At 38.0% G+C, this 13,089-nt stretch overlaps 1 protein-coding gene across 1 annotated transcript in view; it reads right to left on the minus strand.

The window, feature by feature from the left end:
- Nucleotides 1-13,089, minus strand: part of SOHLH2 (spermatogenesis and oogenesis specific basic helix-loop-helix 2) — a 68,835-nt gene that overhangs the window by 49,701 nt on the left and 6,045 nt on the right. Inside the window, exon 2 of the mRNA XM_069079707.1 lies at nucleotides 10,844-11,058. Within this exon, the coding sequence (XP_068935808.1) occupies nucleotides 10,844-11,058 (215 nt within the window). The remainder of the gene's footprint in view (nucleotides 1-10,843; nucleotides 11,059-13,089) is intronic.

A 13,089-nucleotide genomic window follows, 5' to 3' on the forward strand; every position in this document is an offset into this window, starting at 1 on the left:
GGACTTGTTGACTTGAAAAGAGAGACATGAACTGGGAGGAGCTGGTGATGTAGATTTGGAGAGACAAGTGAGAGGCAGAAGAACTTTTTTTTTGGAAGCAGCACCCACGTGGAGGCAGAGAGAGAGACTGAGAAGGATTGCTGGGGCCTCTTTGAATCGCCCTGGACTTTTGAGACCTGCCCCCTGAGCTGCCAAGGACTGAGGAGACATGGCTGTTTTGCTGGTACTTTGTCTGTCTCTTTTGATGTTGTTCTGCCAGATTTGTACACTGGTGAAAGACAGTCCTGAAGGAAAGGCAACTTCCCAGGTTCAAAATACCAGCATAGGGGCTCTCCATTTTATTCAGTGACCAACCAAGAACAGAGAAGATCAAAACATGACATCATTCCAAATACAGCATTTACTAAATGTGATTAAATAATCTCCAAGGACTACTCCACCCCAGGACCTTCCAATCAATCAATCAAGCCCCTCTTCTCAAATGGAGATTAGTTTCCAAACATAAGTAAAGTACCTTCATTTGTCAATAACAGAGCACCAAAAGGTCAAAAGTTCCCCACCCCTGGATCTCAATTGAATCTACCCCAGAGTTACATCAAGTTTAAACACAGCACTTAATACCCAAATGGAGGTCTTTTCTTCATCTTGACAGGAGGCAAGTTCTCAGCAATCTTAGTTCCTGGGGAGACAAGGCTTAGCAAGGCCATAAGATACATTGCCAGTCCCTTCATGAATTCACCCTCTGTCTGTAGAACAGTCCTAGAACCCCTGAAAACATTAGCAAAACCCTCTCCCAGGATTTCTGTAAACATACAACCAGAAAATCCTTCTTCAGGGCTTCTGAACCAACAGAAAGGTTCCCAGACCCCTGCAACAACAGCACTGTCCTTCACCAGTGGACAGAATTCACTCTCTGTCTGCAGGACAGTCTCAGGGCTTCTTAGCGAACAGCCAGGTTCCAGGACTTCTTCAACAACAGGACTGTCTTTCACCAGTGGACAAATCTGGCAGAACAACATCAAAAGAGACAAAGTACCAGCAAAACAGCCATGTCTCCTCAGTCCTTGGCAGCTCAGGGGGCAGGTCTCAAAAGTCCAGGTCGATTCAAAGAGGCCCCAGCAATCCTTCTCAGTCTCTCTCTCTGCCTCCACGTGGGTGCTGCTTCCAAAAAAAAAGTTCTTCTGCCTCTCACTTGTCTCTCCAAATCTACGTCACCAGCTCCTCCCAGTTCATGTCTCTCTTTTCAAGTCAACAAGTCCATCCCACAGGTGGGATTAACAAGCTCTGGGTTTTGACACAATCAATTTGAAAAACTAAGCCAATACAGGGGAATCTTTAAATGCCATTACTATCACACATGGTCATGCCATTGGTGAGAAAAGAACCTACTTCATTTATTATATTCTTATGTGCATTATAATTATTATATTATAGTTCTTATTTTATCCTCTCAACTAACCTAAAAGCTCTCTGAAGGCTGTGCTCAAATTGTTCATCTTAATTTCCTTTGTCAAGTATAAGGCCTTACACATAGAGCAGGTGCTTAATATGTGTTTTTGAAATAAAGAGACAAATGAATAAGTAGCAAAATAGAAGCAAATATGAAGAGAGATGAGTTGCATACTTGGAGGGATAAAGGAATAAAAATGATTTTTTTTGTTCAGAAAAATAATGCTAAGAAATTTCCTCAGAAAAATTTTGCACATGAAATTTCAGTTTCAAAATATCATTATTAATGCAAATTAAAACAATTCTGAGGTTCCATGTCAGACCCATTAGATTGGCTAATAAGGACAAAAAAGGAAAATGGCAAATAGTGGACAGGATGTATGGAAAATGGAGCACTGATGTACTGTTGGTGGAATTGTGAACTGATTCAACCATTATGTAGAACAATTTAGAACTATGCCCAAAGGGTTATAAAACCATATGTACCCTTTGACCTAGCAATATCACTATTAGGTCTGTATCGCAAAAGAGATAAAAAGAAAAAGGACCTATATATACAAAAATATTTATAGTAGCTTTTCTAGGGGCAAAGAATTGGAAATTGAAGGGATCATCAATTGGGGAATGGCTGAATGAGTTGTGGTATGTAATTGTGATGGAATACTATTGTGCTCTGGGAAATGATGAGTGGGATGCTCTTGGAAAAGCCTGGAGAGACTTGCATGAGCTAATGAAAAGTGAAATGTACTGTGTACAAAGTAATAACAATATTGTAAGATGATCAGCTATGAATGACTTAGATATTTTCAGCAATACAAGGGTCCAAGACAACTCTGAAGAACTTACGATGAAAAGTGCTATTCCATCCCCAGAGAAAGAACTGATGGTATCTGATTATAGTTTGAAGCATCATTTTAAAACTTTCATTTTTCTTGAGTTTTTTTTTTTGCTGTTTTCTTTCACAACATGGTTATCATGGATATATTTTACATGACTACACATGTATAACCTATATTGAATTACTTCCTTTCTAAATAGGGGGAGTGGGGTGGAAAGAAGGGAGAGAATTCAGAACTGAAAGTCTGAAAATGAATGTTAAAAATTGTTTTTACATTTAACTGGGGAAAATACTAAGTAAAAAATAAGAAATATCATCATGTAGTTTTTCAAAGAATTAGATGACAAAAGTCATTTGGAACATATACTAAAATGTGACAGACTTATGCACATGGATTTATATGCACCAATTTTGGATCAGGAGCTTTAAAACAGAGTCAGCACTTTGATCTTAGGGGCATTAATACAGAATCAACTGCCAACCAAGACAGCATCCCTCCTGTAGAATACGGATTATAAATTTGTATACAAACATATTCAATATTCAGTAGAGTTCCAAGAATATAATATTCTTTTTAAATTTTTTTTTCTTTAAACCAATTGGGGTTAAGTAACTTGCTCAAGGTTACACGGCCAGTTATTTCTGGGTGTGGTGCTAAGTATCTGTGCCTGGATTCGATCCCAAGTCATCCCAACTCTGGGGCCTGTGCTCTTACTCGCTGAGCCACCTGGCTGCCCCTAAGCAACCGGGGTTAAGTAACTTGCTCAAGGTTACACGGCCAGTTATTTCTGGGCGGGTGCTAAGTTTCTGAGCCCAGATTCGTTCTCAGGTCATCCTGACTCTGGGGCCAGTGCTCTTACTCGCTGTGCTACCTGGACGCCACCAGAATATAATATTCTGCTCATAACCTCAGCTATTCAATCATATCCTCTCCCAATCAATACAAAACAAGACACTGGGATTTCTAGTTTCCATGGGTATCAAGATAAAACCTAGTTCCCATATATCTTTTATTGCTTTTTAAAGGTGCTATTTCCTTTTTTTTTTTTTTTTGGTCTTTGTCAAATAATGCATTTACTATTTTTGTTCTTAAAGATCCTTAATCTGAGAGCCTAATTGTATATAAAAAAAATTGAGGAACTACATGGCACAGTAGAAAGCATGCTAGATTTGGAATGAGAGAACCTGGGTTCAAATCCTGACTGCCAATCATGCATCATTAAGCCAAGTCACTTAACTTGTCTGGACTTCTTCATCTATCAAATGAAAGGATCTGGTAAGATGACCTTTGAAATTCCTTTTGGATAAAAATATGTAATGCTATAATGTAGGAACCTATAATTTGTCTTCTGAAAATCTGCCACTTTTTTCCGTATGGCAGGAGTATATGCATCAAGTTTAAATTCAAGGTGGTTTAAATATAAATAATTTAATGGGCAAAAAGTATTTATTAATATGAAAGGTTAGATATTCACCTTTTCAAATACAGCATGTATGTCCCAAACATTATTCACTGTGGCTGTATACCTTCTTCCCAGCACTCCCTGAAATTGGCTTTTGTTCCCAAATAATATTTCTTTCTATCAGTTTCCCTGAATTTACTAAGTATGGAAGACTTGATTACTTCAATTTCAATGTTAAAAAAAAATAAAAGCATTAGGGATCTTATGTGCTTAATTTGGATAATTGTTGTACATTAGACTGACCAAGAGAACTGTACTGATAATTTGTGATTTCAAAGTTTATAATTGAAAAAGATTCTATAGTTCTCAAAGTCCCCATGAAGCAATGGGAATGTGGTACCTCACCTTTCATGATGCTTAAAAAGGACTTTATGGGATGTTAGTTTGTGTTCTCAATTAACTAGGACTTTTTGGATTTACCTTGAACTGCTGAAGTGAAAAACTCATTGCTTTCTAAGAGGTATTGTGTGGGAAGAGGACTGAGGACTGAGGCCTTGGGAAGTTGCCATGATACCTTTTCCTGGCCATACCTGGGGTTTTACAACACAAAAGCCAAATCTAGCTTTGTGATGTGACAAACAACTTCTTTTCTACCAGACATATAGAAAATGAGAGAATGGACAAGATGATCCCTTTCTACTTTTCTGTTCAAGCTCTAAGTAAAATTTACATCTATGATGGTGCAGACAAAAAAGTCCAGAGAAGTTAAAATGATCTCTAGTGATCTCAGACTTAAATTGAATGTCTGAGTTAAACATCAGCTAGGTGGCACAGTGTATAGGGCACTGGACTTGGATGAAGGAAATCCTGAGTTCTAATCCTGATTCAGATAATTACTAACTATGTGACTGTTTAAGTCACTCAGTTTCTCAGATGTAAAACAGAGATAATAATATCTATCTTCAGCTGCTGCGAGGATACAATGAATTAATATTTGTAATATGCTTTGTAAACCTTTAAATGCTAACTATTGTAGTATTCCATCAATTTGCACTACTGCTATCTACAATAATCTGATTACCTACTTCAGAGGTCCAAATACAGGCCACACATTCTTTCCTTTTCACTTCTGCACTACCATATAATCCACATAATTAAATAATATCTCTTTGAAAGAGGAAAAATTTGACAAAGGTATACATTGAAAGTAATTAAAATTACCATATGTAAACATTTGCTATTAAGAGGATTTCTACACCTTTCCTGAAATTCAAACAAAGCTCTTAATTACTTTTATTATCAAATGCTGTTTGATTTTTGTTCCTTCTTGTTTTCTTAATTGGTGTGTGATTATAGATCATATACTCAAATTTTCTACAAATTATTTTTAAAGGGGGGGCAGGAAGTATACTATATGTTAAGACAAAATCTAAAGAAAGAGACATAATGCTACATAATATAAAAAAGGGACTTAGAAGCAGGTAAATCACATAGGAATTTGAAGGGATAAAAAGGCAGACTGCACACAACAGGACTTTTCAACCATATAAAAGTTGAATTTTTATTAGGAATATGGGATCACTCCATCACAGAATTCATGATATAGGACAGGAAACCTAGGCATTACCTAAAGAAAGTAGAATTTGAGAAAATAGATTTTGAAGAGTTCAGAGAAAGAATAGGTAGGCTCAAACAGGCTAGTATTTTGCAGGAAGTCAGCAAAAGAGTGTGCTTCTGATAAAGTGGAAAGAAAAAATGCTACTGAATGAAACCAGTGTGCAGTATGAGAAACTCATAATCAACTCCAATTTTTAAAATGGCATTAGAAACAAGGCCAGGTCATTGATGATGCAAAAGTGAGGCACAGTCCCATGAGAATGGCATCAGAAACATTAAATTCCAGGTGCTAAGAATAGTGACCAATATAGAAACAAACAAAAAAAAACTATATCAAAAGGAAGATAGAAAAAAAATCAACCATGAAGTATTTATGAAAGAAAGGTCAGGACTAGTCCTTAGAGTAGATGGGAGGACAACAGATAATGGTGAGAACCTTGAACTCTTAATCTCTGACCACAAGGCTCTCACTTATATTCAGGGAAAACATGTACAGAGAGGGAAACACAAAATATATGCATAAAATAAGAATTCAGTAAGAATAAATGAATACTAACAAATAACTGAAAATCTGGAAAGGTCTTACATAAAAAGGAAAACAAAACATCATTTGAGCTAAAACTTGAAGGGAATCAATCAGTGCTTCTGAGAAGTAGAGATGAAGCAAGAGGGTCTTCCAGGGATGGTCGACAGCTTGTACAAAGCATTGCAGCAGGAGACTGAATGCTATATATAGGGATCATAGATTAAGAAATGGAAGAGGTCTTATAGGTAATATAGTCTAATCTCCTCATTTTACTGATAAGGAGACTGAGTCCAGGGAGGTTAAATGAGCATTTGAACTGGGTTCCTTGGAAACCAAATCCAATTCTCTTTTCATTGCACTATACTGCTAGTAGATCAAGTTGTATTGTACTGTATTGTAGACCAAGATAAACTGTATAATGTAGAATATGGGTGGGGAACCTGTGGTCTCAAGGCCACATGTGGCCTCCTGGGTCCTCAAGTGTGGCCCTTTGATGGAAACAAAGAGGGCCGCATATGGCCTTGAGTTTCCCCACCCTGAATTGTAGAATAATGTGAAACAAGTCTAGAAAGGTAGGTTAGTGTCATATTGTAAAGGATGTGAAATACCAAACAAGTAGAGTTTGAATACATCTACTACTGTTTCCCCGATAATAAGACACTGTCTTATTATATTTTTTTTGGACAGAAAAACACCAGAGGGCTTATTTTCAGGGGAGGGCTTATTTTAATGAACATTGACAGCAATTTTAATAAACAGGTAAATGTGAACAAAAAAATGTACCTTTATTCAATAATGAATTCAATAAAGAACAGGATGACGTGCTCACTGCTGCAGCTCTGATTGGATGCAGCTCGGAGCACGGCGTGCGTTTCACGGGGGGGGGGGGGCGGGGCATACAGAGGGTACCGTAATGTAGCGTGTAGCACAGGGGATCACCTTCACTACAGTAGCAATCTCAATAGGGCTTATTTTCGAGGAATCTTACACAGTAAGGGGAGGGCTTATTTTCGGGATAGGTCTTATTATCGGGGAAACACGGTATAAGATTTGGATGATCTGTTGGTTAATTTTGATGAACTATCCTTTTGTATTTTGTATTTTATTTCTAGTAACAATAGGGAATCACTGAGGCTTCCCTAGCAAGTAGTAATGTTGTCACATGGATTTCTGAAATGGTGACTTGTTCAACATGTGGAGGATGAATTGTAGACAGGAGACACTAAAGACAGGAAGACCAAGGAGATTATTGCAATAGTTCAGGCAAATGATGAGGGTCTGAACTGGGGGATAGGGGAAGGAGAAGCTATAAGAGTCGAGAGAAGGACAGGTGTAAGAGATGTTCTGGAGGTATCAGCAAGACTTAGGAACTAATGGGATGCTCAGGGGGAAACAGTCAAGAGTGTAAAATGACTACAGGGTTGAGAACCTGGAAGAAAGGAAGGATAGGAAAGACAAGCATTTAATAATTCGTACTATGTTCCAGATACAGTACTAGGTGCTTTACATCTCCTTTGATCCTTACAATGGCCCCTGCAGGCGGGTGTTATTATCTTCAATTTACAATTGAGGAAACTGAGGTAGACAAAAAGTTAAATATCTTGTCCAGGGTCATACAACTAGTGAGAATCTGAAGCCACATCTGAACTCAGGTCTTCCTGACTCCAGATGCAGTGCTCTGTCCCCTGCATCATCTAGCTGATATTAAACACTCACTAGCATGCCAGGCACTATAGGTGCCCAGTGCCAGGCACTGTAGGTGCTGAGGATACAGAGGCAAAAATGAAACAGCCCATGCCCTCAAGGAGTTCACATTCTATGGGGAGAGACAAACAAGACACAGAATGCCCCAAAAGCCCAGGTCAACTTTTCTGTTATTACAACTTAAAATACCACTAAGATTTTTGAGTCACTGTGTGTAGAAAATAATAGGTATGGGGCAACTAGGTGGCACAGTGAATACAGCACTGGCCCTGGAGTCAGGAGGACCTGAGTTCAAATCCGGCCTCAGATACTTACACTTTATACTTACAGATACAAACACTTTACTAGCCATGTGACCTTGGGCAAGTCACAATCCCAACTGCCCCTCCAAAAAAAAAAAGAAAATAATAGGTAACATCAAAATAATTTTCCTATTCCCTTAGTTTTATTTATGTTTTAAGAAAATTTTTTTATTCATCCATAAGTTGCTTTCTTTAGGTGACCTTCCTATCTATCCCTTGGCTTTAAGAAAATCTGGTTCTCAGTAACAGCAATGTTGTACCGCAATCAACTTTGATACACTTAGCTCCTTTGTATCCATTGTATACAATGATCTGAGACAATTCTGAAAGACTCATGATGGAAAATGCTATCCACATCCAGAGAAAGAACTATAGAGTCTGAATGAAGATCGAAGCATATACTATTTTCTCTTTTTTTTCCTTTCTTGTGGTTTTTCCCTTTTGTTCTGATTCTTCTTTCACAACATGACTAATGTGAAAATATTTTAATATGATTGTACATGTGTAGCCTATATCAGATTACATGCCATCTTGAAGGAAGGGGAGGGAGGGGGAAGAAAAATTTAGAACTCAGAATTTTAGAAAAATGGATGTTGAAAACTAAAAATTAATTAATTAAAATTTAAAACTTAAGGAAAAAAGAACATTTCATTTTCCTCTGAGAAGGAAACTAAGTCCTTCCTGTCTGTGTTCATGGTCTACATGGGAAGCAAAGATAAAAATAAATCTTAAAACACAATTTCTAGGGTTTCTAAAAGCCTAAAAATTAATCATTGTTGAAGAAGGCAGTCATTTGAACACAATCATACAATGATAGACATTTAGGGCTAAGGTGATTAGGGCTCATTTGGTCCCAAACTCTCATTGTTATTTCTCCAAAAAAACTTCTACAATTCTATGATTATTATGATAAAAACTTCTTTGTTTACAAGGTTTATGAGAAAATATTAAATAAATGAGCTTTCTTTTTCTTTTTAAGTTTTATGGTTAGTAAAAAGTAAGTGCTCCATTTTGTGCATCAACAAGTCCTAAATCTCTGTCATCTTGGAACCTATTAGTTCCAGGTTGTAAGAATATAAATCATCCGCCTGCCTACATCATATCCTTGCACCCTAAACTATACAAACTGATTCAAATTAATTGAATGCTCTTGTACCTCTAAACCTTCTTTCAGCTCATTCCCTAGACAAGTCAAGTCCTACTCTAGATGTCAAAGTTTTCTCTCTTTGATAAGGATGTCAAATGACTGACCATGGGTCTTCATGCCTCTACAATCCATACTGACTCTGACTTTCTCTACCATGCTGCAAAAACCTCCTCATCCTGAAAGTTCAATATATCCCCTAAATTTTTCACACTGGACAAACCGACTGCCATGACCCTTTCCTCTGATCGGTTGGTTCCTCCCCAAACCTCTATTTTAAAGCAAACATCCAGGCCAGCCCTATTTCATTCCTCCTCAGGCCCCCTACTCCTGACTTACTGGACTTTTTCTACTGTGTCCTTATGTACGTTCAGCTCAGTGTCACTGGTATGTTCTCCTGTTAAATGTAAGCTCCTTAAGGGCAGGGACTGTCTTCCTCTATGCTTATTGTATTGTATTCCCAGCACTCAGCAAAATGCTTGGCATATGCTTATCAAATGCGTGCTGACTTGGTTTCACTTAGCTCATACAATATCTACACGAGTACCATTAGAAATGCTTGCTGATGACGTCCCTGTCATAATCCATCACAATGAAAGACACTTATTCATCTTGTGTACCAGAAAACATCTCTGATACTCAGATTTTTCCCCATAACTCTTTCTTGCCTCATTCAGAAAGCAGTTCAGGTTGCTATGATAGCAAAAAAGTGGTATGAAGGTCTATCTTTTTTGCTGTTTCTAATGTGGTCTTACTCAAAGGGTAAGAGAGCACTAGAATTACGCAGGATCTAATCACTTCCATCTTTTCAAATGATTTTTGGAATTACTGTATTGCTAAATTTCTTTCCAAAGGAGAAATAAAAGTTTCTATAATCTTCCTAACTGGCTGTGCTTTATTCTAGACTATCATTGGGAAACTATAAAGGGATGCTTAGTTTATTGCTCTGACAAAAGGTTCAGAGTGGCCTAGAGTAGTAGCGGCAACCAACTTTACATTTCCCTTGTACAAATCCCTATGATATAACAAAATGAATGCTCTTATCTGTAGGCCAGGAGGCTTCAAGCTGCCCCACTTTCTGTATGTATTTTGTGGGAAGGGGTAAATTTGCAATACTTGTTTGGATTGCCTTTATAGGAGCTCTCTGGTAGTTTCAAGGTTCCACAACCGTGTCTCCAGAAAGCCAGACCAGTCCAGATCTCCTGAAGGGACTTAGACCCCTTAGGAAATACTTACTTATCCCTCCTATCCTTGGTTCCTTAGTCCTCTGGAATTGGCCTGTGCCAGCCCACAGGGTTTTAAGATGGAACAGGAATATTGAGATTGATCTGATTTAGACCTAAATGATAACAATATCAGTGATAGCTAGCATTTAGGATTTATATAGCGCTTTAATCCCTGACCTCCTCCAAAATAAAGAGAAAACATTAACAACAGGATATCAACTACCCCCACAAATGGCAAGCCCATTTTATGGCCAATCTGGCCTATAGACAAAGACTCCATACACTGGGATACTGCACATCCAATTGTTTTATTTAGGGGGCAGTGACAACTAATATGTCAATGCTAAGATGTGCCCTAGGACATTGACATGAAGATATAATGTATGAATAATAATAATAATATAGATTTATGTTATTATCTCATTTTATTTATTATTCTATTTATAGTTTATAAATGCTACCCTGGAAAACTACTGCATTTATGGAAGTACTTGCTCTAAACAACTAATTCTTTTTTCCCCCACCTAATTATTTCTCACTTTTTAAAGCAGATCACTTTTATAATAGCACAGGAAATAAAAAAAAATATCAATAAATATCCTCTTATTCTTTTATTCATCTCTTTAATATTTACCTAATTAATTTGATAGCTTCTAGTTCCTCTGTAGTTGGCAATGAATTCATCTTCAGGAAAATCATGTTGAATGTGAAATCATCCAAAAAGACTGAAGCACTCTTCACATCACTAATGGTGATTGTGATTTCAGCTGTATTTGAAAATAATTTCTGTACAATTTCAGCCAGGTTTCCAACAGCAACATCTCCAACTAATAAGAGGTCAATTTCTGCCTAAAGAAGATGGGGGATGGGATGGGGAGAAGTAACAAGCACCATACAATTAGTATGAAGTCTGAGAGAAGATTCACAGCTGTCAAAGAAGAGAAAAATAAAATGATACAAATATCAAAGTACAGTTTGTATCATTTCTAGTAATTTCCCCCAAAAGAATGTATGGATGTTTTTGCAAGTGTCTAACTTTTCACAGAATCACAAAGTTAGAAAGGATCTCAGTGGCTAATTTAAACAACCCTTGCCTGAGAAAGATCCTCTCTAAAATATACTTGGCAAATGGTCATCCTAGCTCTGAGTGGAGATCTTCAGTGAGGGGTAATTCACTGTCTCCTGAGATAGACCAGTTTACCTTTGAATGGTTCCAATCATTATAAGGTGTTCCTTATATCTAGCCTAAATTTGCCTCTTTGCAATGAAATTCTGTTCTTTACACCCTCTGCTTTTAGTTCTGCCCTCTAAAGACAAGCAGAACGTGTCCATTCTCTTTTATAGATGGATGATGTTGTTGCTATCGCCCTTAATTTTTGAAGAGGACCATGACATTGGAAAGATGATGTCATGAGGTACAAGTGAATCGAATTTAAGTGAAGCAGGGCTATGCACAATCACCAAGCTCATTCTCTCCTGCTGAGCTATCTGGGTCCAGTGGCAAGATATCAGGACTACTGGAGATAGCCCTGATGCAGTGGGACATCTTGGCCTTTTCAAGCTAAGGTCTTTCCCAGGTTTCAGTTTGCCTGAAGCTACATCCATTCAGTAAGTAAGAAATGAGGCAAAAAATGGCCTCTTTTTTCTAGTAAAAAAAAAAAATCAATCTGAGAGGGGAAGACCCTCATGGTTTTTAGCAAAACAGAAACAATTGCTAAACCTTCTCCTTGAGCCATCAGAAACCAAACAATGACCAAGATAGGCTTGGGCTGGGACCTATTGTTGGCCAGTCAGTCAGAGTCTAACTGCCAGATAGGCTAATCCACACAGCCTCAGAAGATTCTTTGTGGGACACACACACACACACACACACACACACACACACACACACACACACACACCCTCATTTGAAGCGTATGAAGGAAGCTATTATAACACAAAGACAGTTGATGGCACAGTGGATATAACTCTGGGCTTGGAATCAGGAAGACTCATCTTTCTTAGTTCAAATCTGGCCTCAGACACTTACTAGTTGTGTGACCCTGTGCAAGTCACTTAACTCAGTTTCCTCATCTGTAAAACGAGCTGGAGAAGGAAATGGCAAACCACTTCAGTATCTTTGCTAAGAAAATCCCAAATGGGGTCACAAAGAGTTGGACACAACCCAACAGCAACAAATCAAAATGCCAAATTTTCTTTTCTCCAGGCTAAACAACTCCAGTTTCTTCAAATAGTTCTGAGATTAGGGGACCTTGAGGCCCTTCACATTCTATTTCTACTTCCTCAGATGTCATCCAGCCTATCAACCTCTTTCCTAAAATGTGGCACCTAGAACAGGATAATCTACATAGTTTGCCTAGGGCAGAAAACAGCAAGATAATTATCTACCATTCATGTTCTCAAGCCTGGTTAAATCTGGAGTAAAGCAGGGGAAAAGGAAGTGATAGATGACACCATAAATAGAAATAAGAAGGGGTGGCTAGGTGTCTAAGTGAATAGAGCACTAGCCCTGGAGTCAGGAGGACCTGAGTTCAAATCCGACCTCAGACACTTGACACACTTACTAGCCATGTGACTTTGGGCAACTGCCCAAAACCCCAACTGCCCTCAAAAAAAAAAAAAAAATAGAAATAAGGAAAACTAGATGTACTAAAAATATACATCCATAAATAATTCTCTACTACTTGAGAGCAATACAGTTAATTTAGATTTCCATCCAGAGTCAGAAGATCAGAGTTCAAATACTGCTGCTGATGCTTACTACCATGCTAGCTTGAGCAAAAGGCTTCAGACCATTCCATAACACCCAGGCCTCAGTTACCTCTGTAAAATGAAGGAGTTGGACTAATTGACCTCTGAGGTCCTTTCCAACTTTAGTTC

This window comes from Petaurus breviceps, unplaced genomic scaffold, assembly GCF_028583685.1.
Source record: "Petaurus breviceps papuanus isolate PSGF00001 unplaced genomic scaffold, PetGlider_PUasm1.0 91133, whole genome shotgun sequence".
Lineage (NCBI taxonomy): Eukaryota > Metazoa > Chordata > Mammalia > Diprotodontia > Petauridae > Petaurus > Petaurus breviceps.